Below are 26,274 nucleotides of genomic sequence, written 5' to 3' on the forward strand. Positions count from 1 at the left end.
TGGCTTGGTGGGCATGGCAGGGGAGGGAGACTGTCAAATCTCCAGTCAGAGGTGGGATGTGCCGGTTCTCCAAACTACTCAAACTTTCCGCTACCGGTTCTCCAGAACTGGTCAGAACCTGCTGAAGAACCACCTCTGCTTTTATCCCAGCTGGAAGGGAGATGGACGGCTGCAGGGGGGAGGCGAAGGTCCCCCCCACCAAGGGGGTGCCAGGGCAGCTTCTGCCTCACCTGAGAACACGGCGGGGAGAGACGTGGGTGGAGGGATGTGCGTTGCGCACTGGGGTGGAGAGGCTGCACAGTGGGAAAGCCTCGTGGCCCCTCCCTTCAGTAGCACCACCTGGGAAGGGATTAGCCCTTGAAGGCAGACAGAATGACAGAATAACAGCATTGGAAGGGACCTTGGAGGTCTTCTAGTCTAGCCTCCTGCTGAAGAAGGAGACCCTATATAATTCCAGACAAATGGCCGTTTCTTCTTAAAAGCCTTCTGGAAGGAAGGCAGGGAGGGAGGGAGGAGGAAAGGGAAGGGAAGGAAAGAAAGCAGGAGGGAGGGAGGGAGGAAGGGAGGAAGGAAGGAAGGAAAAAAGGAAGGAAGGAAGAAGGAAGGAAGAAGAAGGAAGGAAGGAAGGAAGGAAGGAAGGAAGGAAGGAAGGAAAGGAACGAAAGGAAGGAAGGAGATGGGAATGAGAAGAAGGAAGGTGAAAGGGAGGGAGGGAAAAGAGGGAGGGAGGGAGAAAAGAAGGAAGGAAGGGAAAGGGAGCATAAGGAAGGAAGGAAAGGGAAGGAAAGAAAGCAGAAGGAAGGAGGGAGGGAGAGAAGGAAGGAAGGAACAAAGGAAGGAAGGAAGGAAGGAAAGGAGATGGGAATGAGAAGAAGGAAGGTGGAAGGGATGGAGGGAAAGAGGGAGGGAGGGGAAAAAGAAAAGAAGGAAGGAAGGAAAGGAGCATAAGGAAGGAAGGGAAAGGGGAAGGAAAGAAAGCAGAAGGAAGGGAGGGAGGAGGAGAGAAGGAAGGAAGGAACAAAAGAAGGAAGGAAGGAAGGAAGGAAGGAAGGAAGGAAGGAAGGAAGGAAGGAAGGAAGGAAGGAAGGGAAGGAAGGAAGGAGATGGGAATGAGAAGAAGGAAGGTGGAAGGGATGGAGGGAAAGAGGGAGGGAGGGACAAAAGAAGGAAGGAGGGAAAGGGAAGGAAAGGAAAGAAAGCAGAAGGAAGGAGGGAGGGAAGAGAGAAGGAAGGAAGGAACAAAAGGAAGGAAGGAAGGAGATGGGAATGAGAAGAAGGAAGGTAGAAAGGGAGGGAGGGAAAGAGGGAGGGAGGGAGAAAAGAAGGAAGGAAGGAAAGGGAAGGAAGGAGGGAAAGGAAAGGGAAGGAAAGAAAGCAGAAGGAAGGAAGGAAGGAAAGAAAGAAGGAAGGAAGGACAGAATAAAAGAGTTGGAAGGGACCTTGGAGGTTTTCTAGCCCAACCCTAGGTTCCTCTACTTGGTCTTGGTGAAGAGCACCTGAAGACCATTCTTACCTTCAAAGGCCACTAGCGACCCACCCACCTGTAGTCTCGGAAGGTGTAAGCTGGGGGCTCCTTCCAGCACTCGTTGGCCTCGGGGTCCAGGAGACAATTGTCCGCGTGGATCGGGTGGCTCAGATCATTCCTCCGCTCCTGCTGGCCTGAAGGGACCAAGAACTGAGGACCTCAAGGGGGCCACTTTTGGGTTGCTCCCTTGTTAACCAGCTCCCACTCCTCCAGAATTCGTTGTCCTTACACCCCTCCTGCCCACCTCTCAAACCCTTCCCCAACTCCTCTACATCGGGGGGGTGTCTCAAACTTGGCCCCTTGAAGACTTGAGGACTTCAACTCCCAGAATTCCCTGGCACTTTTTGAGGTGTGTCCCCCCCCATTGGGACCTGCCCTGCCCTCTCTCCTCATCCCTTTCTCTGCCGTCTCTCTGCTCTCAAAGGTGGGAGGCAAGAAATGGGCCTGGCTGGCTGAGGAATTCTGGGAGTTGGAGTCCAGGCCAGCCTTTCTCCACCTGGCCCTCTGCCCAGCCTTACCTGAGAGGCCGTGCGGCACACCAGGTGCGTGTAAGAGAAATAGAGGGTGGAATTCAGCATGAAGTAGGATTCCACGATCTTCCGGGCTTTCTCGCTGACGTGATAGAAAAGCGAGCACTTTTCAAAGGGATCCGACCCTCGTAGCCAAACTGCAGGCAAATCAAGTGAGAAGGTTACCCCTCCCTCTCTTTCTTTCTCTCTCTCCCTTCTCTCTCTCTCTCTCTCTTTCTCTAGTTCTTTCTCTCGCTCTCTTTCTCTCTTTTTCTTTCTCTTTCTCTCTTTTCTTTCTCTCTTTCTCACCCGTGTCTTTATTTCTCTCTCATCTCTCTCGCTTTCTGTCTCTTTGTTTCTCTCAATCTTTCTCTAGTTCTCTCTCTCTTTCTTTTTCTTTCTCTTTCTCTCTCTCTCTTTCTCTCACTCTCTTTCTCTCTCTTTTTCTTTCTCTTTCTCTCTTTCTCTTTCTCTCTTTCTCACCCGTGTCTTTATTTCTCTCTCATCTCTCTCGCTTTCTGTCTCTTTGTTTCTCTCAATCTTTCTCTAGTTCTCTCTCTCTTTCTTTTTCTTTCTCTTTCTCTCTCTCTCTTTCTCTCTCTTTCTCTCTCTCTCTTTCTCTCTCTTTCTCTTTCTCTCTTTCTCCCCCCGTGTCTTTATTTCTCTCTCTCTCTCATCTCTCTCCCTTTCTGTCTCTTTGTTTCTCTCTCTCTTTCTCTAGTTCGCTCTTTCTTTTTCTTTCTCTTTCTCTCTCTTTCTCTCTCTCTCTCCCCTTCTCTCTGTTTCTCTCTCTCTCTTGCTCTTTCTCGTTCTTTCTCTCTTTCTCCCCCCACCCGTGTCTTTGTTTCTCTCTCATCTCTCTCCCTTTCTGTTTCTTTGTTTCTTTCTCTCTTTCTCTAGTTCTCTTTCTTTTTCTTTCTCTTTCTCTCTCTCTCTTTCTCTCATCTCTTCCTCTCTCTCATCTCTCTTTCTCTTTCTCTCTTTCTCCCCCGTGTCTTTATTTCTCTCTCTCTCATCTCTCTCCCTTTCTGTCTCTTTGTTTCTCTCTCTCTTTCTCTAGTTCGCTTTCTTTTTCTTTCTCTCTCTGTCTCTCTTTCTCTCATCTCTTCCTCTCTCTCTCTCATCTCTCTTTCTCTTTCTCTCTTTCTCTTCCCCCTCTAATCCTCTCTCTCCCTCTCTCTCCCTTTCTCTGATTCTCTTTCTTTCTCTTTCTCTCTTTCTTTCCCTTTCTCTCTCCCCCTGTCTAATTCTCTCCCTCTCTCTCTCCCTTTCTCTGACTCTTTTTCTCTCCCTCTCCCTCTCTCTCTCTCCCTTTCTCTGACTTTGATCCATTCATTTACTAACCGTTCCAAGGTACAAAGGTGCTGAGAAAAGCGATTTATGACCCTTTCCCACCTTCGAATTACAACCCCAGTTTTGGATCCTATGACCACGGCGATGCTGCAGCGGTCAGAAGTGTGAAAAAAACAACAACCAGTGCATAGGTCGGTGTTTGCAGGGCTGTTGCACCTTGGAACGGTCACTAAATGAACTGTTGCAAATGGAGGACTACCGTACCTATAAAGGACCTTCCTGGGATCGGTGCCGTCTCCATGTCTTGGCCTGACCTGCCCGAGAGGGCGAAGACCAAGCAGGAAGAGAGGCTGCGCCCTCCGGGAGCTGCCGGTGGGCTGGATCCAGAGCAGCCCTGGAGGTCTCCAGGTGTTCTCACCCCACAGGAGGACAGGCCCGGCCTGGGGCAACACCTTCTCACCTTCAGAGCGTTGAGGATGGTGGCTCCTTCGAACTTCTCATTGGGGGTGTGAGGAGAGGTCTTCCCCTTGTAGCCATCACCAGCCAGGAGGATGTCCTGCGGGAGAAGAGCAACGGTTGGGGCTCTGGAGGCCGAAACGGGTGAAGGACGGTTGCAGGAACTGGGTAGGTCTACTCTAAGGGAGAGAAGGACAGGATAGCGGCCTTCCAATACCTGAGGGGCGGCCCCAAAAGAAGAGGGGGTCAAGCTCTTCTCCAAAGCACCAAAGAAGGCAGGAGAAGAAGCAACGGAGGGAAACTCGTCAAGGAGAGAAGCAGCCTGGAACTAAGGAGGCATTTCCTGACAAGGAAGACCATTAACCAGTGGAACCGCTGGCCACCAGAAGTTGTGGGGGCTCCATCCCTGGAAGGTTTTAAGAAGAGACCGGACAACTATTGATCCCATGGAGGGCATCTCCTTCAGGGTGACCCCTCCTTCAAGGGGTTGTCGGTCTCCGAGGGGCCAGAGAGGCTTCCTGATGACGTCGGCTCCCAGAGGTGGGCCAGCAACCCTTAGGGACCTGCTCAGAGTCTCCTCGGCTTCGGCAGTTACTCACCTTGGCAACCTGTCCCAGCTCCTGGCACTCGCGTGGCGAGATGACGTTGTCCAGCAGGACCCGCTGCGTCCCGTTCAGCTGCTGGGAGTTGTAGACCAACTGGACTTCGTTGAACAGAAGGGGACCCCCTGAAGAGGAAAGAGGGCAGGAAGGCAGGAAACAAGGAAAGGAGGGAGGGAGGGAGGGAGGAAGGGGAGGGAGGGAGAGTGGGAGGGAGGAGGGAAAGGAAGGCGGGGAAAGGAGGAGGGAGGGAGGGAGGGAGGAAAGAAGGAAGGGAGAGAGGGAGGGAGGGAGGGTGGAGGAGGGAGGAAGGGGAAGGGAGGGGAAGAAGGAAGGAGAGAGTGGGAGGGAGGGGAGGAAAGGAAGGCAGGAAAGGAGGGGAGGGGAGGGAAGAAAGAAAGGAGGAGGGAGGGGAGGGGAGGAGGAAAGGAAGGCAGGAAAGGAGGGGAGGGAGGGAAAGAAGGAAGGAGGGAGGGAGGGAGGAGGAGGGAGAGAAGAAAAGAAGGAAGGAGAGGGGAAGAAGGGAGGGAGGGAGAAGGAGGGAGGAAAGGAAGGAAGGAAAGAGGGGGAGGGAAAGGGAGGAAGGAAGGGAAGGGGAGGGAAGGAGGGGGAGGAGAAGGAAGGCAGGAAACAAGAGAAAGGAGGGAAGGGAGGGGAGGGAAGGAGGGGAAGAGCAGGAAAGGAGGGAGGAGAGGAAAGAAGGAAGGGAGGAGGGAGGGGAGAGAGGGAGGGAGGGGAGGAAAGAAAGAAGGAAAGAGGGGAAAGGGAAGGAGGGAGGGAGGAGGAAAGAAGGGAGGGAGGGAAAGAAGGAAGGAAGGAAAGAGGGAGGGAGGGAAGGGAAGGAGGAAGAGGGGGAGGGAGGGGAAAGGAAGAAAGGAAAGGGAGGGAGAGGAAGAGGAGTGAAGGAAGGAGGGGGAAGGAAGAGGAAGGGAAGAAAGAAGAAGGAGAAAGAAAGAAAGAAAGAAGGGAGAAGTGAGAGGAAAAGAAGAAAGGAAAGGAGGAGAAGAAGAAGAGAGGAAGAGAAGGAAAAGAGGGAGGAGAGGAAAGAAAGAGAGAGGAATGGAATGGAGAGAAATGATGAAGGAAACGAGGAGGCGATGAAGAAAGAAGGAGAGGAGAAGGAGGTAGGTGGAGGAAGGAAAGGGAGGGAGAAAGGAGGAGGAGAGGAAGGGAGAGGAGGAAGGAAAGGAAGGGGAGGAAAGAAAGGAGGGGGGAGAGGAAAGAGGAAGAGAAAAAGAAAGAAAAAAAAAGAGCAGTCCCAGAAGAAGAAGAAGAAGAAAAAAGCCACCTCCTTTTTCTGAAGAGCGGAGGGGCTCCAAAGGCCTGGCACCCGCCCATCCTCCCCTGGCCTGGCACTGCCCACCCTTGTCCTCAGTCTGGGTGGGATTTCAAGGGTGGGAGCCACATGGGCACAGCCCCTCCCACCCCCTCCCCTTCCCATGGCTTTCCCATTTTTCCAGCAGCAGGAAGAACCACCTCTTCTCCCCTCCCCCCAACCAGGTATCCTGAGGGTCACCACCCAAGAGAAGGTGAAGTGACTCCGTTCATCCGAGGGAGGAGGACTAAAGCCAGACCTCCCCCTCCTCCCAAAGCTCTGAGGACGTTCCCTAGTTGGGCCATGAAAGGTCTGCAAGAAAACCACCAAGTGCAGAGAACACCAGGAAGCCCTCAGTTCTCCTCTCCTCCTCCTCCTCCTCCTCCTCCTCCTCTCCCCTTCCTCCTCCTCCTCCTCCTCCTCCTCCTCCTCCTCCTCCTCCTCCTCCTCCTCTCCCTCTTCTCAACAGACCCCTCTCTCTTCCAGCACTGATGATGTCACTTAGTTGGGTCATGAAAGGTCTGCAAGAAAACCAGCAAGCTCAGAGAGCACCCAGGAGCCCACAATCCTTTTCCTCCTCCTCCTCCTCCTCCTCCCTCCTCCTCCTCCCTCCTCCTCCTCCTCCTCCTCCTCCTCCTCCTCCTCCTCCTCCTCCTCCCTCCTCCTCCTCCCTCTTCTCCATGAACTCCTCTCCCTTCTAGCACTGATGATGTTCCCTAGTTGGGTCATGAGCTCCTAAAACAAGAGGCTCTCTAAGCATGGTCACTTGAAGACTTAATGGACTTCAACTCCCAGAATTCCCTAGCCATTGGGGGGGAATTCTGGGAGTTGGAGTCCAGCAAATCTTACAATGGCCCAATTTGGAGAACCCTGCACTAGACAGGCCCAATTCCTGCAACCATTCTTGGTACGGTTTAGCCTCCAGAGCCCTTCATGTCCAGGGAGCCTTACCTTCCCGCAGGGGGTGCCCCACTTTGGACAATTCCTGCTCAGGAGGGGCCTCCCCAGGCTCATGGGCTTGGTGGTCCCCGCAGCCCGGAAGGATCCCTGCAGAAGACAAACCAGGAGCCGCTGGTTGGGTTCCCACAACAGGCTTGAACACCCGACTGAAGAATCCCGAAGCTCAACTGAGTGTTGACTGAACAAGCCAACGTGCCAAAAGTCAACCCATCAATTTCAGACGGAAGGTTACAACTTACGACCACCATGGAGCTCAACGTTCACGTGGCTAAGTGAGACATTTGTTAAGTGAGTTTGGCCCCATTTGATGACCTTTCCCGCTATGGTTGTTAAGTGAATCCATGCAGTCCTTAAATGAGTCCCACGGTTGTGAAGTGAATCTGGCTTCCCCCAGCTGGTCATTTGCGTCCATTGAGACGGTCACTGAGGCCACTTGGAGGTTCCCCTGTCTCCTCAGGCTCACCTGAGTTTGTGCCAATGGGGATAGAGCCTCCCTCCCTCCCTCTCCTTCCTTTATATTTTTTCTTCCCTCCCTTTGTCCTTTCTTTCTTTTATATTTTTCCTTGCTTCCTTCTTTCCTCCCTCACTTCTCTTATACCCTTCCTCCTTTCCTTCCTTTATATTTTTCCTCCCTCCCTTCCCCCTTTCTTTCTTTTATATTTTCCTTCCTTCCTTCTTCCCTCCTCACTTCTTATACCCTTCCTCCCTCCCTTCCTTTATATTTTTTTCTTCCCTCCCTTTGTCCTTTCTTTCTTTTATATTTTTCCTTCCTTCCTTCTTTCCTCCCTCACTTCTCTTATACCCTTCCTCCTTTCCTTCCTTTATATTTTTTCCTCCCTCCCTTCCCCCTTTCTTTTCTTTTATATTTTCCTTCCTTCCTTCTTCCCTCCCTCACTTCTTATACCCTTCCTCCCTCCCTTCCTTTATATTTTTCTTCCCTCCCTTTGTCCTTTCTTTCTTTTATATTTTCCTTCCTTCCTTCTTCCCTCCCCTCACTTAATAAACCCTTCCTCCTTTCTTTCTTTTATATTTTTCCTTCCCTCCTTGTTTCTTTTTATACCTTTTCCTTCCTCCCTCCCTCTCTTCCTCCCTCCCTTCTTTTTTATACCTCCCCCCTCTTCTTTCTTTTATACCCTTCCTTCCTTTATATTTTCCCTCCCTCTCTCCTTTCTTTTATATTTCCTTCTTCCCTTCCTCACTTCTTTTATACCTTTCCTTCCTCCCTCCCTCACCGACATCATCTACCTCCTGTTTACGAGAAGGTTCATTCAGCGGTTCCCTGAAGGCTCCACCCCCATTTTCACCACTCAGGTGACCCAGAGGACACAGGTAAACCTCCAAGCGGCCTCAACGTCCCTCTCCAAGGATGCAAATGACCAGCTTTTCTGCAGGAGTATAAATCCTTCTCTTCCCCACCCTCCAGTCAGAGCTGGAGAAGCTTCTTGGGTGAGAAGTGAAATGTCTTCAAAAAAAGCACCTTTGGTGGACAACTGGGACCTGGAATGACGGCGAATCTCTGCAGACTTTTAGCTATTCCATTTGGGATGGACCCCCTTCGAATGGGGTGGGGGCAGGCATGGATTTCCAGGGGGGATGGGGGGGAAATTGCAGACTACAGGAACCCTTTGCACCACTCAGGTGGCCCTGAGGACACAGACAGGCCTCCAAGTGGCCTCAACGACCCTCTCGAAAGGATGCAAAGGAGCAGATTTGTCTGCAAGGAGGATCAACCCTTCCCTTCCCCCACCCTCCAGTCAGAGCTGAAGAAGCTCCTGGGAGGAGAAGCGAAATGTCTTCCAAGGAAAAACAACAACAAGAAAATCCAGTTGCCTCTTGGTGGGGGGAAGCACCGCTCCGTCCAAGGATATTTAACCAGTTCTTGACTGTAGCTAGTAGAAAGAAGGACATTCTGGTTTGCTCTTCGAAGGAAGCCGTCACTGGGCCAAGAAGGAGGAGTTAAGCTTTGGGGGCATCAGGAGGAGGGTCCCTAGGGATGGGGCCATGGCACACCCTTGCCCCCCTCCCCAAACTCTCCTCCTCCAGAGCGCAAGGAACGTTTGTGCTTCAATGAGATGAAATGAAGGAGAGGAGAAAGAGAGAGGATGCATTTCCAGACCGTTTTATCTCACGGATCGGGGGCATCTAAGCAGGGGAGGGGCTTCCACGATGTGGTTTATCATCTGGACCTTGGGGGGCTCCCATGCAAACTCCCTGATTCCCTTTCCAATATTCACCAATGGATCACTCCCCCCCCCCCCGCAAGACCCCCGAATTGTTTTCAGCTGGTGCCGGTTTTGGTTTCTTACCCGTGACCGTCTTGCCGAGACCCAGAGGTGCTCCAGTAGTTCTGAAAGAAGGAAGGCCGGTTGGTTAAGGTGGGAGAGAGAAAGAGAGGAAGAAGGAGAGAGGGAGGGAGGGAGGGGAGGGGGAGAAAGAGAAAAGAGAAAGAAAGAAAGAAAGAAAGAAAGAAAGAAAGAAAGGAAGGAAGGAAGGAAGGAAGGAAGGAAGGAAGGAAGGAAGGAAGAAAGAAAGAAAGAAAGAAAGAAAGAAAGAAAGAAAGAAAGAAAGAAAGAAAGAAAGAAAGAAAGAAAGAGAAAGAAGATGGAAGGAGAAGGAAGGAAGGATAGAAGGAAGGAAGGAAGGAAAAGGAGAGAAAGGAAAGAAATTGGGATGACAGGCAGGCAGGCAGGCAGGCAGGAAGTAAGGAAGGAAGGAAGGAAGGAAGGAAGGAAGGAAGGAAGGAAGGAAGGAAAAAGGAAGGAAGGAAATTGGAAAGAGGAAGGAAGGGAGGATGGGGGAAGGAAGGAAGAAAGGATGGAAGGAGAGGAAGGAAGGAAACTGGAATGAAAAGAAGAAAGGGAGGAGGGAAGGAAGGATGGAAGGAAGGAAGGAAAAGGAGAGAAAGGAAGGAAATTGGAATGAGAGGAAGGCAGGCAGGCAGGAAGGAAGGAAAGAAAAAATGAAGGAAGGAAGGAAAAAGGAAGGAAGGAAATTGGAATGAGAGGAAGGGAGGGAGGAGGGAGGGAGGGAGGAAGGAAGGAAGGAAGAAAATTGGAATGAGAGGAAGGGAGGAGGGAGGGAGGAAGGGAGGGAAGAAAGGAAGGAAGTTGGAATGAGAGGAAGGAAGGAGGGAGGGAGGGAAGAAAGGATGGAAGGAAGGGAGGAAAAGGAGAGGAAGGAAGGAAATTGGAATGAGAGGAAGGTAGGAGGGAGGGAAGGATGGAAGGAAGGAAGGAAATTGGAATGAGAGGAAGGAGGGAGGGAAGGAAGGATGGAAGGAAGGAAATTGGAATGAGAGGAAGGCAGGCAGGCAGGAAGGAAGGAAAGAAAAAGGAAGGAAGGAAGGAAAAAAGGAAGGAAGGAAATTGGAATGAGAGGAAGGGAGGGAGGGAGGGAGGGAGGGAGGAAGGAAGGAAGGAAATTGGAATGAGAGGAAGGGAGGAGGAGGGAGGAAGGGAGGAAAGAAAGGAAGGAAGTTGGAATGAGAGGAAGGAAGGAGGGAGGGAGGGAAGAAAGGATGGAAGGAAGGGAGGAAAAGGAGAGGAAGGAAGGAAATTGGAATGAGAGGAAGGTAGGAGGGAGGGGAAGGAGGGAAGGAAGGAAGGATATTGGAATGAGAGGAAGGAGGGAGGGAAGGAAGGATGGAAGGAAGGAAAAGGAGAGGAAGGAGGAAATTGGAATGAGAGGAAGGCAGGCAGGCAGGCAGGAAGGAAGGAAGGAAAAAGGAAGGAAGGAAATTGGAATGAGAGGAAGGGAGGGAGGAGGGAGGGAGGAAGGAAGGAAATTGGAATGAGAGGAAGGAAGGAGGGAGGGGAGGAAGGGAGGGAAGGAAGGAAGGAAGTTGGAATGAGAGAAGGAAGGAAGGAGGGAGGAAGGAAGGAAGAAAATTGGAATGAGAGAAAGGAGGGAGGGAAGGAGGGAAGGAAGGAAGGAAATTGGAATGAAAGGAAGGAAGGAGGGAGGGAAGGAGGGAAGGAAGGAAGGAAATTGGAATGAGAGGAAGGAAGGAGGGAGGGAAGGAGGGAGGAAGATGAAGGCAGGGAAGGGAAAAGGATCCCACCCCACAAGGCCCCCACCCATCCCCTCCAAAGAACTCTCCCCCAAAAACGGTCTCCCTGCAACTGGATCCCAAAATTCAGTAGCAAAATTCACACACCGAATTCCCACCAAACCACAAACGCACCTTAAACCCATGCAAAAGCTACATTACACACACAACCCGTGACGCTTAAACCGTGCGCCGCATGCACGCGAAACCCCTGGTCTGTATAAGCTCTGAAGAGAGAGAGAGCATCTAGCCAGGGAACCCGGAGGCAGCCAAGTCCCCCTCCTAGCTGAGCTTGGGGCGGGGTCTCCAACCTCGGGCCCCCTTTAAGACTCGCGGCCTTCCACTCCCAGAATTGAAGGGAATTCGGTCAAAAGGGAGAGAGGGCAGAGGGAGGGATCTTAAGAGATGAAGCAGAGTTGAAGTCCACAGGTCTTGAAGCGGCCCAGGTTGGAGACCCAGGGCTTAGGGCAGGGGTGGGCAAACTACGGCCCGGGGCCACATCCGGCCCGTTGGTCTGTCCAATCCGGCCCGCCCCTGAAAAAAATCGCTGGGCGTGGCGTATTGCCCTGTGTCACGTGGGCCCCAAAGCTGCAAAACAGTGCGGAGCGATCTAGGGGTAGGAAAGAAAAGAAATTTGCAAAGGCCTCGGCTGGGAGTTCGAAATCACCTTCGAGTGCGACCTCTCCAAAGGTGAGTCCCCGCCCCCTTTTTTCCCAGGGCTTCCAGGCTTAAACTTTGCAAAGGCAAAGCTTGCAGGCTGGAGCGTCTTCCTGCCAAGGAGCGGGAAAGGTTCCACCCGGCGGGCGGGGCGGGCTGCTTGGAGCCACCTAAAGCTAGGCCGCTGCTGGTGGAGCCTTGCCCTGACTTGGTGCCCCGTTTCCCGGCTCGGTGGTCCTGCTCGGGCGGCACTTTAAAAGCCTGCTCCCAGCACCCGAGCAACTTCCCAGCAACTTTCGCTTCGCTTTTAACTCGCGGGCGCCAGGCATGATATTCCACTCTGAAAAAAAGGGCCGGCCAAAAGAGACCCCCGCCACGTGCCCGGGAGTGCCCGCTGCTTTCCCTCGCCGGGGCTGGGGCGGCGTGTTGCACGGAGTCTGGTCTGTGGCTGGCCCAGCTCCATTTTCTGCCGCCAGCGGCCTCCGCTACGCACCGCCGGGCTCCGCTCAGGTATCCGGCTGGGGCTGTCAGGAGTTGCTACCGCCGGCACAGCTCCACGTGGCTCCAGTCCGCGTTGCCTCGGGAAGGAAGGCAAAACCAGGAGCCGCTGCTGCCGTTGCAAAGCGCCACATGGCTCTTCCTTTTTGCCTTTCCCTTCCTGAGGCAACGCGGGACTGGAGCCGCGTGAGCCGCACCAGCAACTCCTGACTCGGGGCCTCCGAGGGGAGGGAAGGAAGGAGAAGAAGGGGTGGGGGAAAGGAGGCGGCGATTCCCAAAAAAATCGGAATTCGATTTTAATTGGAAGAATATCATGCCTGGGGCGCTCGCACCTGGCCCGAGCGCGGCGGAGGGGAAGCCCGGCGGGCAGGCGGGCTGCTTGGAGGAGGCGACCAGCGGCGCTCCGGGCTTCCCCTCCGCCGTGCGGCTCAGGGCGCGAACACGGCGCCAGCGAGTTAAAAGCGAAGCCGAAAGTTGTTGGGAAGTTGCTCGGTTTTCCGGGGCTTCCAGGGCTTTGCAAAGGCAAAGTTTGCAGGCTGGAGCGACTTCCGCCGAGGAGCGGGAAGGGTTCCGCCCGGCGGGCGAGTGGGTGCTTAAACTTTGCTCGGGCGGCACTTTAAAAGCCTGCTCCCAGCACCCGAGCAACTTCCCAGCAACTTTCGGCTTCCTTTTAACTCGCGGGCGCCGTGCTGGCGGAGGGAAGCCCAGAGCCTCCTCCAAGCAGCCTGCCCGCCCGCCCGCCCGCCGGGCTTCCCTTCGCTGCGCTTGCGCCTGGCCCCGAGCCGCGCGGCAGAGGGAAGCCCGGCGGGCGGGTGAGCTGCTTGGAGGAGGCGACCTGCGGTGCTCCGGCAGCAGCAACAGGCAGTTTCGCCCGGGCTCCGCTCAGGGGTCGGCTGGGGCTGTCAGGAGTTGCTACCGCCGGCGCAGCTCGTGTGGCTCCAGTCCCGTTGCCTTGGGAAGGAAAAGGCAAACCAGGAGCCGCTGAGCCTGAGCCTCCGGTGCCGCTGCTCCGTTGCAAAGCACCGCCACGGCTCTTCCTTTTTGCCTTTCCTTCCCGAGGCAACGTGGACTGAGCCGCGCTGGCGGTAGCAACTCCTGACTCAGGGGCCTCCGGGGAGGGGAAGGAGGAGAAGGGGGAAGGGTGGGGGGCGATTCCAAAAATCTTGTGCTGACCCGGCCCGTCTGTCAAATTTAAAAGTCAATGCGGCCCCGAGCCAAAAAGTTTGCCCACCCCTGGCTTAGGGGGTTGTGTGAATGCAGGCCTGTGGGGCTTGCCCCATCACGGGTTCTAAAGACACCTCTTTACCCAGGATGGGCTCCCCAAGTTCCCCCGTAGAGTAGAAGTCCACAATCTTAAAGTCCAAGGCATCTTTGCTTAGCCTAGATTCAGAGGATCTTCACCAGCATTGGTGGCTGAATCTGTTCCTCCAAGCAAGGCTGGGTTTGGCCAAGACTAAACCATGATTCCTGGCTCCCTCTTCCCCTCTGGGACTCCAGGAGCGCATTCTCACCGGTTCTGTGTACAAGAAACCCAGGATGCTTGCTCCAGCCGCTAGCAAATCTGCTTCCAACTGGTGTCTCCGGAGGAAGGTCACAGCTTCCTGAAAAAAATATATATATATATAAAAGAGAGAAACCAAGTTGTGGACGTTAAGTCAAGGACAAGCTGTATTCTCCACCGTGATCTCAGGGGTCCCTGGTGCCCTCTAAGCTGGGTGGTTTTCTTGCAGACGTTTCATGACCCAACTAGGTAACAACATCAGTGCTGGAAGGGAAGAGGGAATTTGCTCTCTGTTTATATACAATACAACTCCTCTCCCTTCCAGCATTGATGATGTTACCTAGTTGGGTCATGAAATGTCTGCAAGGAAACCACCAAGCTCAGGGGGCACCAAGGACCTCATAGTTCTTTTCCTCCCCTCCCCTCCCCTCCCCCCCCCCTCCTCTCCTCCTCCTCCTCCTCCTCCTCTTCCTCCTCGTCTTCCTCCTCCTCCTCCTCCCCCTCCTCTTCCTCCTCCTCCTCTTCCTCCCTCCTCCTCCTCCTCCCCTCATCTTCCTCCTCATCTTCCTCCTCCTCCTCCTCCTCTTCCCCCTCCTCCTCCTCCCCCTCCTCCTCTTCCTCCCCTCCTCCTCCTCATCTTCCTCCTCCTCCTCCTCCTCATCTTCCTCCTCCTCCTCCTCATCTTCCTCCTCCTCCTCCTTCCTCCATAAACAAGGGTGGGGGGAAATCTGAAGGAACCAGAAGTATATTCCAACGCTTCTCTTACAAAGATTGTAGCCTAGGCTGCCGGATCTTCTGCCTGGGAAAATCCTTCATTGGAGAACGTGATTGATGACACCCAGCCCGGGAACTGTGTTTCGGTTGGAGAATCTGATTTATGACACACTCAGGGGGGAGGGGGGGGGAAACAGGGTCACAGGGGACTGTAAATTACGTAGGCCAGAGTTGGCTTCATGCAGGCTAATGCCAGCATGTTGCTCCCAATAAATCCTTTGAATTCTTTTGAAGCTGGGCTCGAGGCTCATGATTTAATTGGGGCAATCGCCGGAACCCTGACAGTTCCCTAGTTGGGTCAGAGAGAACCGAGGACCTGACAATTCAACCCTGATCTACAAACACCCTCTTCTATCAGCGTGACCTCGATGCAAGCCCTGCAGAAGATGGCTTGTTGAAGGCCAAGGACCCTCGAAGTTACACCCAAGCCTCGCTCCCACGTCCCAACCTCTTACCTCTCTGGGTTGGACGGCCTCCGGGTCAACAGAACCTTCTAAGAGGCTCTGGTAATAATCCTCGTTCTCCAGGACATCTTCATCCTTGGGATGGAAGAGGAGATACGTCCTGGTGCACTCCAACGCTCGGATGTAATCGCCCACTGTGAGGAGGAGGGGGGAAAAACAAACAAACCACAATTCAGGGTTTGTCTTCAGTTTGGCTGCATTCTGGCTAGCTGAATCTCAACGGAAGCAAATGAGAAATTGCTACATCCTGGCGGAGACAGACAATGGCGGCATGCATCCCACTTTATGAAGTGCGCCCCCTCCACCCCGTAATTTCTTTTTTGGGGGGTAATAAAGTTTTTTATTTTTATTTTACATACATATCAATGTGTGGATAATATGACACCTGGGTGTTTTACATTTTAATACAATTCATATAATGCTTAATATATTTAACTTTAATAAACTTATATACTTCTAATATTCCGACCTAAATTGATTCTTTCCAAATTTTTCCACTGTTTAATTTTCAGTATTTCAATATCTTATTTGCATACCAATCCTTACATTCAAATATCTTCCTTTTATATCTAATAGCATGTTAATAATCATGTGAGCTATTTTTAGAATCTTATTTCATTCTAGCATTAATACACCTCCTTATATTCCATTATGGTCTTCTATTCATTTATGTATTCAATATTTCATTGTATTAGTTCTTTTACGCTAATCCTCATGTTATTCAAATATGCTTAATATCCCCCTCATTCAAATTCTAGTTTCCTTTCTTTTTCATGCACCATCTTATTATTAAGGAAGTGTATTCCATTATTTCTCCTCTCTCCAATTCCATCTCAGTTCTAACTTTCAGTTATGCCACTACAGTTCCCAAGAATATTCCCTAATAGTTGTTTTTAATGGGATATTTCATTTATCAAATATATCCCTCCTTTTACCACAAATAAAACATCAGTAATCTATATTCAAAACATTCAACAAGACCTTGTAGCTCTACTAGTAATTAATCAATATTTCAATGTATTATTTTTATACTAATCACCATTTTAACTATCATTCAAATTCCATTTCATATACTCCATTATTCCCCCTCTCTAATTTCCAACCCTATTCTGAACTTAATTATATCTTTGTTATAGTGGAGAAAGAAGAGAAAAAGAAGATAAATTTAAAAATAATAAACATTTTATTTAACCATTACCTCTTATTGGCTTTAAAGTGTTAAACATACTCTTTTTAGCTCGACTCCTATATTCCTGCACTTAAATTAACTCTATATTCCTGCACTTAATTTAACTCCGATATTCCTGCACTTAATTTAACTCCTATATTCCTGCACTTAATTTAACTCCGATATTCCTGCACTTAATTTAACTCCAATATTCCGGCACTTAATTTAACTCCTATATTCCTGCACTTAATTTAACTCCTATATTCCTGCACTTAATTTAACTCCGATATTCCTGCACTTAATTTAACTCCTATATTCCGGCACTTAATTTAACTCCTATATTCGGCACTTAATTTAACTCCTTTATTCCTGCACTTAATTTAACTCCTATATTCCGGCACTTAACTCCGATATTCCGGCACTTAATTTAACTCCGATATTCCGGCACTTAATTTAACTCCTATATTCCTGCTCCCTGTAATTTCTGAGCATGGAATACTCTACCTGACTCTGTAGTTTCTTCCCCAAACACTTTAACCTTAGACTGTCTACTATTGACCTCACCCCTTTCCTAAGAGGTCTGTAGGGGGCGTGCATAAGCGCACCAACGTGCCTACCGTCCCTGTCCTATTGTTTCTCTTATTCTTCTTTTATTTTTCTTATATGTACCCATTTCATGTATTCACAACTATGTATACACTTATACTCATTATCCTGTAAACAATTGGCAAATCAAATAAATAAAATAAATAAATGCTCAGTTCCACCCAGAGGTTCTTTCCATGCATCCCTTCCCTTCCAGCTGCTCTCTGCCACAACCGCTTGTTGTGTCTTCTTCAGGTAGTCCTCAATTTACAATGACAATTGAGCCCCAAATTCCTGTTGCTAAGTGAGACAGTTGTGAAACCGAGCTTTGCCCCACTCTATGACCTTCCTTGCCACCGTTGCTAAGTGGATCACTGCCGTCGTTGAGTTAGTAAGATGGTTGTTTAGCGAATCTGGGTTCCCTGTTGATTTGGTTTGATAGAAGGTTGCAAAAGGGGATTGTGTGACCACGGGAGATGCTGCAACAGCCATAAGTGTGAAAAACGGTCCTAAGCCACTTTTTCCACACTGTCATTCTCACTTCAAACCGTCACTATATGAACAGGGGGAAGCCGAGGGGGCATTTTTTCCAGAATTCAACTCCACACATCCTAAAATGTTTCAGGTTGTGATGTAGGAGTGGAGATACCCACTCTTGTGTTCGATTTCTCTTTTCTATTTAAGTGCAGAATGGAGTTTAATTATTTTATAGATGTTTCTTTAAAATATGCATGTGGTTAGGGATAACATTGGTTTCTTAGTTTGGGTAAAATAATATATTCACCTAAACCCTCACCTAAGAGGGAGCAAGAGAGCTCCTGTTTGCTCCTTTTACTGGAATGCTGACAATGAAGGATTGATGGTGATCCTCTTCATATCTCTGACTCAATAGAGTCCTTTGACTGTAAGTTTTGACCTCTTTTATACTTTTTTCCTTCCTTCCTTCTTAAACCTCCTTGTTTCTTTTATACCTTTCCTCCCTCCCTCCCTCTCTTCCTTCCTCCCTTCCTTTTTTTATACCTCCCTCCCCCTCTTCTTTCTTTTATCTCTTCCTTCCTTTATGTTTTCCCTCCTCCCTCTCTCCTTTCCTTTATATTTCCTTCTTCCCTTCCTCACTTCTTTATACCTTTCCTTCCTTCTTTTCCTCCCTCTCTCCCCTTTTTATGCCCTCCTCCCTCCCTTCCTTCCTCCCTCCCTTCTTTCTTTTTATACCCTTCCTTCCTTCCTTTATATTTTTCCTCCCTCCCTTTGTCCTTTCTTTTTTTATATATTTTTCCTTCCTTCCTTCTTCCTCCTCCTTGTTTCTTTTATACCTTTCCTTCCTCCCTCCCCCCTCTTCCTTCCTTCTTTTTTTATACCTCCCCTCCTTCTTTCTTTTATACCCTTTCTTTATATTTTCCTCCCTCCCTCCCTCTCCTCCTTTCTTCCTTCCTTTCTTTTATATTTCCTTCTTCCCTTCCTCACTTCTTTTATACCTTTCCTTCCTCCCTCCCTCTCTCCCCCCTTTTATGCCCTCCCTCCTCCCTTCCTCCCTCTCTTCCTCTCCTCCCTCCCCCTTTCTTTTATACCCTTCCTTCCTTTATATTTTTCCTCCCTTCCCTTCTTTCTTTTATATTTTTTTTTCTTTCTTTCTTTCTTTCTTTCTTTCTTTCTTTCTTTCTTTCTTTCTTTCTTTCTTTCTTTCTTTCCTTCCTTCCTTCCTTCCTTCCTTCCTTCCTTCCTTCCTTCCTTCCTTCCTTCCTTCCCTCTTTCTCAGTGTTGACAGACAGCCTTCTCCCCTCCCTCCCTAGAAAAGCGCAGTGGGTTTGTTTTCTCGCCATCTGGTTTTTAGGGTCACCTTTTGCCCTCTTCTGCCCACCAGCCTTGGCAAGCAGGATAAAGGACTTGTTTACTTAGAAACACAACCTTGAGTGTTTTGGATGTTGTGGTGTGCAGCCCAAAGGATATTTCCCCTTCCAAAAACAAAAACAAAACCAAGTTCCTGCAAGAGCCAGAATGACAAAGCCAGATGTTTTGGAAAACCAGCTGTTTCCAGCAGACAAGCCAAAAAAAAAAAACAGGCATCTGTGTCGGACAAAAGGTGAGACCGCCTAACCTGGGCTCTGGGTTGAAGGGTCTTGAACCCAGGACATTCAGTGTTTCCCTGAGCCTGACACAGGTAGTTCTCAATTTACAACCATTCGTTTAGTGACCATTCAAAGTTGCAACACCACTGAAGAAAAAAGTGACCTATGACCAGTTTTCACACTTACGACCATTGTAGCATCCCCGTGATTCAGACGCTGGGCAACTGGCATGTACTTAGGACGGTTTCAATGTCCAGGGGTCACGTGATCCCGTTTTGCAACCTTCTGACAAGCAAAGTCAGTGGGGAAGCCAGATTTGCTTTACAGCCTTGTTACTAAAGTCATCTTCACAAGATACATTGGGGCACTGATTGGTCTGGCTTCTAAAAAAGACTGGATAAATTGATGGGTCTCCTGATCCTCAAGACCCCATATTACCTCCAGGTTGGAAGTCAACTGCCTCCAAATCCCACTTATCAAAGAATATGATAACATCTCCAGAAGATGCATGAAGGGCACTAAATGGTCTGGCTTCTAAAAAAGAGGGAATAAATTGATGGATGAAAGGTCTTTTGAGGTCTCCTGGTCCTCAAGACCCCATATTACCTCCAGGTTGGAAGTCAACTGCCTCCAAATCCCACTTATCAAAGAATATGATAACATCTCCAGAAGATGCATGAAGGGCACTAAATGGTCTGGCTTCTAAAAAAGAGGGAATAAATTGATGGATGAAAGGTCTTTTGAGGTCTCCTGGTCCTAAAGACCCCATATTTCCTCCAGGTTGGAAGTCAACTGCCTCCAAATCCCACTTATCAAAGAATATGATAACATCTCCAGAAGATGCATGAAGGGCACTAAACAGTCTGGCTTCTAAAAAAGAGGGAATAAATTGATGGATGAAAGGTCTTTTGAGGTCTCCTGGTCCTAAAGACCCCATATTTCCTCCAGGTTGGAAGTCAACTGCCTCCAAATCCCACTTATCAAAGAATATGATAACATCTCCAGAAGATGCATGAAGGGCACTAAATGGTCTGGCTTCAAAAAAGGGGATAAATTGATGGATGAAAGGTCTTTGAGGTCTCCTGGTCCTAAAGATTCCATATTACCTCCAGGTTGGAGGGTCAAATGCCTCCAAATCCCACTTGTCCAGGAATATGATAACATCTCCAGAAGATGCATCAGGGACACCAAATGATCTGGCTTCTAAAAAAGGGGATAAATTGATGGATGAAAGGTCTTTTGAGGTCTCCTGGTCCTAAAGATTCCATATTACCTCCAGGTTGGAGGGTCAAATGCCTCCTAATCCCACTTGCCAAGAAATAAACGACTCCATTCTTGGTTGTCCTCTAGGAGAAACACAATACTGGACTATAGTGGGCTTGGCTTGACCCAGAAGGGCTTTTTCTTGGGTTTGTAGATTTGTGTCTGGTTTAGCATTTGGGTGACAACACAACTCTGATCTGTCTGCAGCCGAAGAACTCAGAAGAGCTAGACCTACCTCTGAAGTAGGCAAACTGCAAGAAGTCGTAGTGCAAGGGCAGGAAGTTGTCAATGGGTGAGAGTCGTCCAGGCCGTGTGGCGAGTTGCCGCACACACCCGTGTTGACACAGTAGGACTTGCATGCCATGATCTGCAAGGAAGCAGCAAGGGAGAAAACACGAGTGTGGCAGCAGAACAGCCGACAATTCATTTCATGTAAGGCAACTGAGTTTCATAAGACCCCGTATAGAATTACGGAGTTGGAAGGGACCTTGGAGGTCTTCTAGTCCAATCCCCTGATTAAGCAGGAGACCTTACAGCATCCCGATCGTTTGATTGAGTTGTCCGATCTCTTCTTAAAAAATTTCCAGTAATGGAGCAGCCACAACTTCTGGAGGCAAATTGTTCCACTGGTTCGTTGTTCACACCGCCAACTACATTTCTCCTTAGTTCTAGGTTGCTTCTCTCTTTGGTTACTTTCCATCCGTGGTTTCTTGTCCTGCCTTCTTTGGTGCTTTGGAGAATAGCTTGACTACCTCTTCTTTGGGGCAGCCCCTCCAATATTGGAAGATGCTATATCACCCCCTGGTCCATCTCTTCCTTAGGCTATGGGGTTTCCGGCCTAAGCAGGGGGTTAGATTAGATGACCTACAAGGTCCCTTCCAATCTATCCTCTCCTCTCCTATCCCGTCCTATCCCGTCCTATCCCATCCTATCCCATCCCATCCCATCCTATCCTATCCTGTCCTATCCTATCCTTCATCCAATATCTACTCTACTCTACTCTACTCTACTCTACTCTACTCTACTCTACTCTACTCTACTCTACTCTACTATCTCTGTCTCTGTCTCTGTCTCTGTCTCTGTCTCTGTCTCTGTCTCTATCTCTATTCATCAACCCATGGAACAGAAGTTGCCTTCGGAAGTTGTTGGAGATTCATCCCTGGAAGGTTTCAAGAAGAGACCGGACTGCTATCTGTCAGAAATGGTGTAGGGTCTCCTGCTTGGGAGTGGGGGGGTTGGAGGCCTACGAGGTCCCACCCAACTCTGTTAATCTGTTTTTTTCCCCCTCTTTATATCATGGTGACCAAAACTGGATGCCATATTCCAAGGATGGCCTTCCAGAGTGGGACCTCCTTCCATGGGAAAACATAAAACCACATCAGAATGATAATTTAGGAAGCTCTGAGTTATAGAATAGGAATAGAATAGAATAGAATAGAAAATAGAATAGAACAGAAACTAGAATAGAATAGAATAGAATAGAATAGAATAGAATAGAATAGAATAGAATAGAATAATAGAAAAGAAAATAGAATAGAACAGAAACTAGAATAGAATAGAAAAGAAAATAGAAAAGAAAATAGAATAGAACAGAAACTAGAATAGAATAGAATAGAATAGAATAGAATAGAATAGAATATTGGACTGGAATGGAATGGAATGAAATTGAGTAATGGAATATAGGATAGGATAGGATAGGATAGGATAGGATAGGATAGGATAGAGTAGAATATTGGAAAATGAATAGAGTAGAGTAGAATAGAATAGAATAGAATAGAATAGAATAAATATTGGAATGAGGGATAGGATGGGATGGGATGGAACAGAATGGAACAAGAACAGAACAGAAATATTGGAATAAAGGATAGGATAGGATAGGATAGGATAGGATAGGATAGGATGGAATAGAACAGAACAGAACAGAACAGAATAAATATTGGAATGAAGGATAGAGTAGAGTAGAGTAGAGTAGAGTAGAGTAGAATATAGAATTCTTTATTGGCCAAGTGTGATTGGACACACCAGGAATTTGTCTTCGGTGCATAAGCTCTGAGTATATATAAAAAAATACATTCGTCAAGAAATGTAAGATACAACCTTTAGTGATAAGTCATAGGATGCTAAATAACGCAATCAAATCATACTAGGAAACTGAAGAAAACAATACAAATCGTAAAGATACAAGCAACACAGTTATAGTCATCAGTAGAAAAGGAGATGGGTAGTAGGAAGGATGAGAATAGTAATACAGACTTAGTAAATAAGTTGACAGTGTTGTGGGAATGAGTTGTTTAGCAGAAGGACGGCATTCTGGAGGGGAAAACGGTCGTTGTGTCTGGTTGTTCTGGGGTGTAGTTGTTCTATGCTCAGCTTTGGAAAGGACGCTGCTGCCTGGCACCTGCAGAGGGCGGGGGTGTGTGTGTGTGTGAGGGGCTGTTTTGTCCTTCAGGGCCCTTTCTCCACACATTCTATTGCGTCGAAGGCTACATTGCGATGTGTTACATAACGCCAGGCGCTAGGAACACGCAGTGAAATTGCATCTGCTCGGGGTGTGTGTGCGAGCCGTTGAGACCCGCTCTTGCCTGCCTGCCCACTTGGGAGTCAAGAGAGCAGGTGAGTCCTTGACTTATGACTCAATCGGGACCAGGATTTGCCCTGTAAGCAAAACGATTGTTCCGTGAATCAACACCCAGGTTTCACACCCCTTTTCTATGCCGGTGATTAGAGCGTTAGCTGAATCATTTTCCCTTTGTCTGCCTGTTTGGAAGCTGGTGGGGAATTTTGCATGGGGGGCTTTGTCACGTGATCCTTTCTTTCTTTTTCTTTCTTTCTTTCTTTCTTTCTTTCTTTCTTTCTTTCTTTCTTTCTTTCTTTCTTTCTTTCTTTCGCTTTGGAGAATAGCTTGACTGCCTCTTCTTTGGGGGAAGCCCTGAGATATTGGAAGACTGCTATCATGTCTCCCCTTGTCTTTCTTTTCCTTAAATTAGACATGTCTTCTGTCCATTCATGGTTCACTCAGATGTCTTTCTTTCTTTCTTTCTTTCTTTCTTTCTTTCTTTCTTTCTTTCTTTCTTTCTTTCTTTCTTTCTTTCTTTCTTTCTTTCTTTCTTTTCTTTCTTTCTTTCTTTCTTTCTTTCTTTCTTTCTTCTTTCTTTCTTTCGCTTTGGAGAATAGCTTGACCCCACTCTTCTTTGGGGCAGCCCCCCGAATATTGTAAGATGCTATCCTGTCCCCCCTATTCCTTCTCTTCCTTAAACTGGACATACCCAGTTCCTGCAACCGTTCTTTGTATGTTTTGGCCTCCAGCCCCCCTAAGAGAAGTGGGGAGAAGCCCTCTTGGACCAGGCCAGGGGGGCCCCACGATCTCCTTCCACTGCTGGCCTTACCTGCTATGGCCTCATAGAGAAAGGCCTTGTAGTCCAGGTACTCGTACTCCTCAAACCTCTGAGGACCTTCACACAGGATCCGGCACTCGGTGTCTGCAGCCTCGTAGTCCTTCAGGGCCCGTTCCAGGAGGTCAATGGTCAAGTCGTATTCCCCTCGGTCGTAATGCCGGATTCCGGACAGATAATTCTCCTGCAAGAGACCAGAAGGCACACCAAGACACGTGGGTGAGGAGGGGACACCTGCCCTGTGTCCCTTCGTTGAGTAGAGGGTGGGCTGGATGACCTCAAGGAGCCCTTCCAGCCTGGGGGCTCTAGGCGGACGTGGGGAGGAACTCCGTAGCGGTGCAGTTGGTCCCCCCGACTGGTAACCGCAGTGGGCACCAGGATTTCCACCACAAAACCAGGCGGTGGTTGAGCCAGCCACCTCCCATTTTATCATCTTGTTTGCCACGGTTGTTAAGCGAAACATGCCATCGTTCAGTGAGTCCGGCTCCCCCCGCCCATTGACTTTGCTCGTTGGAAGCTTGGCTGGGAAGGTCAGAAAAGGCGATCGCTGTGACCGCCATAAGTATGAGATGGTGGCTGAAATTCACGGGACCTTGGGTCTACCGCAATGGTCATTCTTCCCTCGCTGACTTCTGACTTCGCCTTCCTTCCTCTCTCTTTCTTTCTCTCTTTCCTTCCTTCCTTCCCTCCTCCCTCCCTTTCTTCCTCTCCTTCCTTCCTTCTTTCCTCCCTCCTTCCCTCTCTTCCTCCCTCCACCTTTCTTTCTTTCTTTCTTTCTTTCTTTCTTTCTTTCTTTCTTTCTTTCTTTTCTTTCTTTCTTTTTCTTTCTCTTTCTTTCCTTTCTTTCTCTCTCTCCCCTTCCTTCCTCCCTGTTTCTTTCTTTCCTTTTCTCTATCTTTCCTTCCTTCCCTCCTCCCTCTTTCTTCCTCCCCGTTTCCTTCCTTCCTTCCTTCCTTCCTTCTTTCTTTCTTTCTCTCTTTCTCCCTCCCTCCTCCCTTTCTTTCTTTCTTTCTTTCTTTCTTTCCTTCCTTCCTTCTTTCTTTCCTTCCTTCCTTCCTTCCTTCCTTCCTTCCTTCCTTCCTTCCTTCCTTCCTCCTCCCTCTCTTTCTTCTTCCCTCCCTCCCTTCCTTTTTCCTCTCCTTCCTTCCTTCTTTCCTCCCTCCCTCCCTTTCTTTCTTTTTCTCTTTCCTTTCTTTTTCTTTCTTTCTCTTTCTTTTCTCTCTCTCTCCTCCCTCTTCTTTCTTTCTTTCTTTCTTTCTTTCTTTCTTTCTTTCTTTCTTTCTTTCTTTCTTTCTTTCTTTCTTTCTTTCTTTCTTTCTTTCTTTCTTTCTTTTTTCTTTCTTCTCTCTCTCTCTTTCTTCTTCCTTCCCTCCCTCCCTCCCTCCCTCCCTCCATCTCTCTCTCACTCACACTCTCACACTCTCTCTCTCTCTCTCTCTCTCTCTCTCACACACACACACACAGAGGCCATCTTTACCATGTGCGGCTGGGCCTCTCGGTCCACCAGGTCCACCTTCCCAGGGAGGGCCTTGTCATTGTCCAGGTCCTGCTGCATCTCCAGGTGTTCTGGGTTGGCCACAAAGAAAGTGTGGGCAGCGTCGGCCGCCTTGTCCAGCTCGTTCAGCTAGGAGACAGAGGAAGGAAAGGAAGGAGGGGGCATGGCGGTTACTTAAATACCCTCAATCCCTTTATAAAAGCATCATCGAACAGCCCAAAACACCCCAAAGGCATTCAGGAAAGACTCGGCCTCAGAGGAAAGAGCAGAGAGGCATGGAAGAGAAGCTACTTGGGCCATTCAAACAAGCGAAGAGGATTCAATCTCCATCTTTTTTGCTATGAGCTCCATCCGTGGAAGCTTTCAAGAAGAGACCAGACTGCCCTTGGAGATTTGTCTGTGTCGTCAGAGTCACCTGAGGGGTACAAATGGGCGTGGGGTCCACAACACGGCTCCTTTCGGGAGCTCCAAGAAGGCTCCACACCCATTTCAACCACTTGGGTGGCCCCGAGGACACAGACAAACCTCCAAGTGGCCTCAACGACCCTCTAAAAAGGATGCAAATGACCAGCTTTGTCTGCAAGGAGGATCAACCTTTCAGTTTCTACTCCATCCAGTCAGAGCTGAAGAAGCTTCTTGGAGGAGAAGCGAAAGGTCTTCAAAGTAAAACCAGAAAGTCCAGGTGCCTCCTGAAAAAAAAACACCTTTAGGACAACCATGACTTGGATGACGGAGAATCTCCACAGACAAAGAGACTCAGGGCTGCATCGATAGAAGGGGAAGCATCAAGATAACATGAAGGGTTACTACCACTTTATAAACGCCTTAGTAAGGCCACACTTGGAATTCTGCACCTGGTTTTGGTCGCCACGAGATAAATTCCATTTAAACAGTTTGCGTACAAATACCTTGTGCAATAACAATTACAGTTAATACATGTTCATTACTATAGCATTAATACTCTATTCTTATTTTATATTTCTATACATAATATATCTAATTATTAATGACCATCCCCATCTTAGCATTAAATAAATTAAATAAATTCTTATTCACATGCTTACTGTTTTTTTTGCTAATCTTCTTTAATTTCTAACTTCCACATTTATTCTCCAGCCACTGATAAAAAGAAGGACAGAATGAAAAAGCGAACCCCGCCCCATCCTGTCCTCTTTTTTTTTTTTTTTTTTTTTTTTTTTTTTTTTTTTTTATAACCACTCAAAATAAAAATAAAAAAAAAAAATAAAAAAATATAAACAAATAACAAAAAAAAAAAAAAAAAAAATAAATTCCCACATCATATTTTTCAGTTTGTTCCTTTTCTTTAATCCCAAGGGTTAGCCTGTTCATTTCTGCACATTCTAATATTTTCCTGATCACATTCTCATCTGTTGGGATCTCTTCACCGTTCCAATTTTGTGCAAATACAATTCCAGCTGCAGTTAAATACATGAATAATTACGCGTGCCTTCTCTTTACTATAAGTTTCAGGTATAATCCCCAACAGAAATATTTCAGGTTTTAAATCAATATGTTGCTGTATCAACTTTGCCAACCAGGTGCGTATTTTTGTCCAATACTTTTTGGCTTCTATGCAAGACCACCCCCACATGGTGATATGATCCAGGGGTCTGATGGCATTTCCAGCATTTAGCTGATTTATCTTGAAACATCTTTGCCTGTCTTGGCGGCGCAAAATTCCATCT

At 48.4% G+C, this 26,274-nt stretch overlaps 1 protein-coding gene across 1 annotated transcript in view; it reads right to left on the bottom strand.

Moving 5' to 3' along the window:
* Nucleotides 1–26,274, bottom strand: part of P3H2 (prolyl 3-hydroxylase 2) — a 100,988-nt gene that overhangs the window by 6,474 nt on the left and 68,240 nt on the right. The window contains 13 exon segments of the mRNA XM_087965618.1: nt 1,542–1,675; nt 2,044–2,153; nt 2,156–2,192; nt 3,788–3,883; nt 4,383–4,510; nt 6,649–6,721; nt 6,723–6,744; nt 8,964–9,004; nt 13,372–13,461; nt 14,591–14,733; nt 19,917–20,048; nt 23,068–23,257; nt 24,551–24,697. Coding sequence (XP_087821744.1) covers nt 1,542–1,675; nt 2,044–2,153; nt 2,156–2,192; nt 3,788–3,883; nt 4,383–4,510; nt 6,649–6,721; nt 6,723–6,744; nt 8,964–9,004; nt 13,372–13,461; nt 14,591–14,733; nt 19,917–20,048; nt 23,068–23,257; nt 24,551–24,697 — 1,343 coding nt within the window.

The sequence above is a fragment of the Notechis scutatus genome, chromosome 4 (genome assembly GCF_049901735.1).
Source record: "Notechis scutatus isolate UNSWTSFEM ecotype Mainland chromosome 4, rNotScu1.2, whole genome shotgun sequence".
NCBI lineage: Eukaryota > Metazoa > Chordata > Lepidosauria > Squamata > Elapidae > Notechis > Notechis scutatus.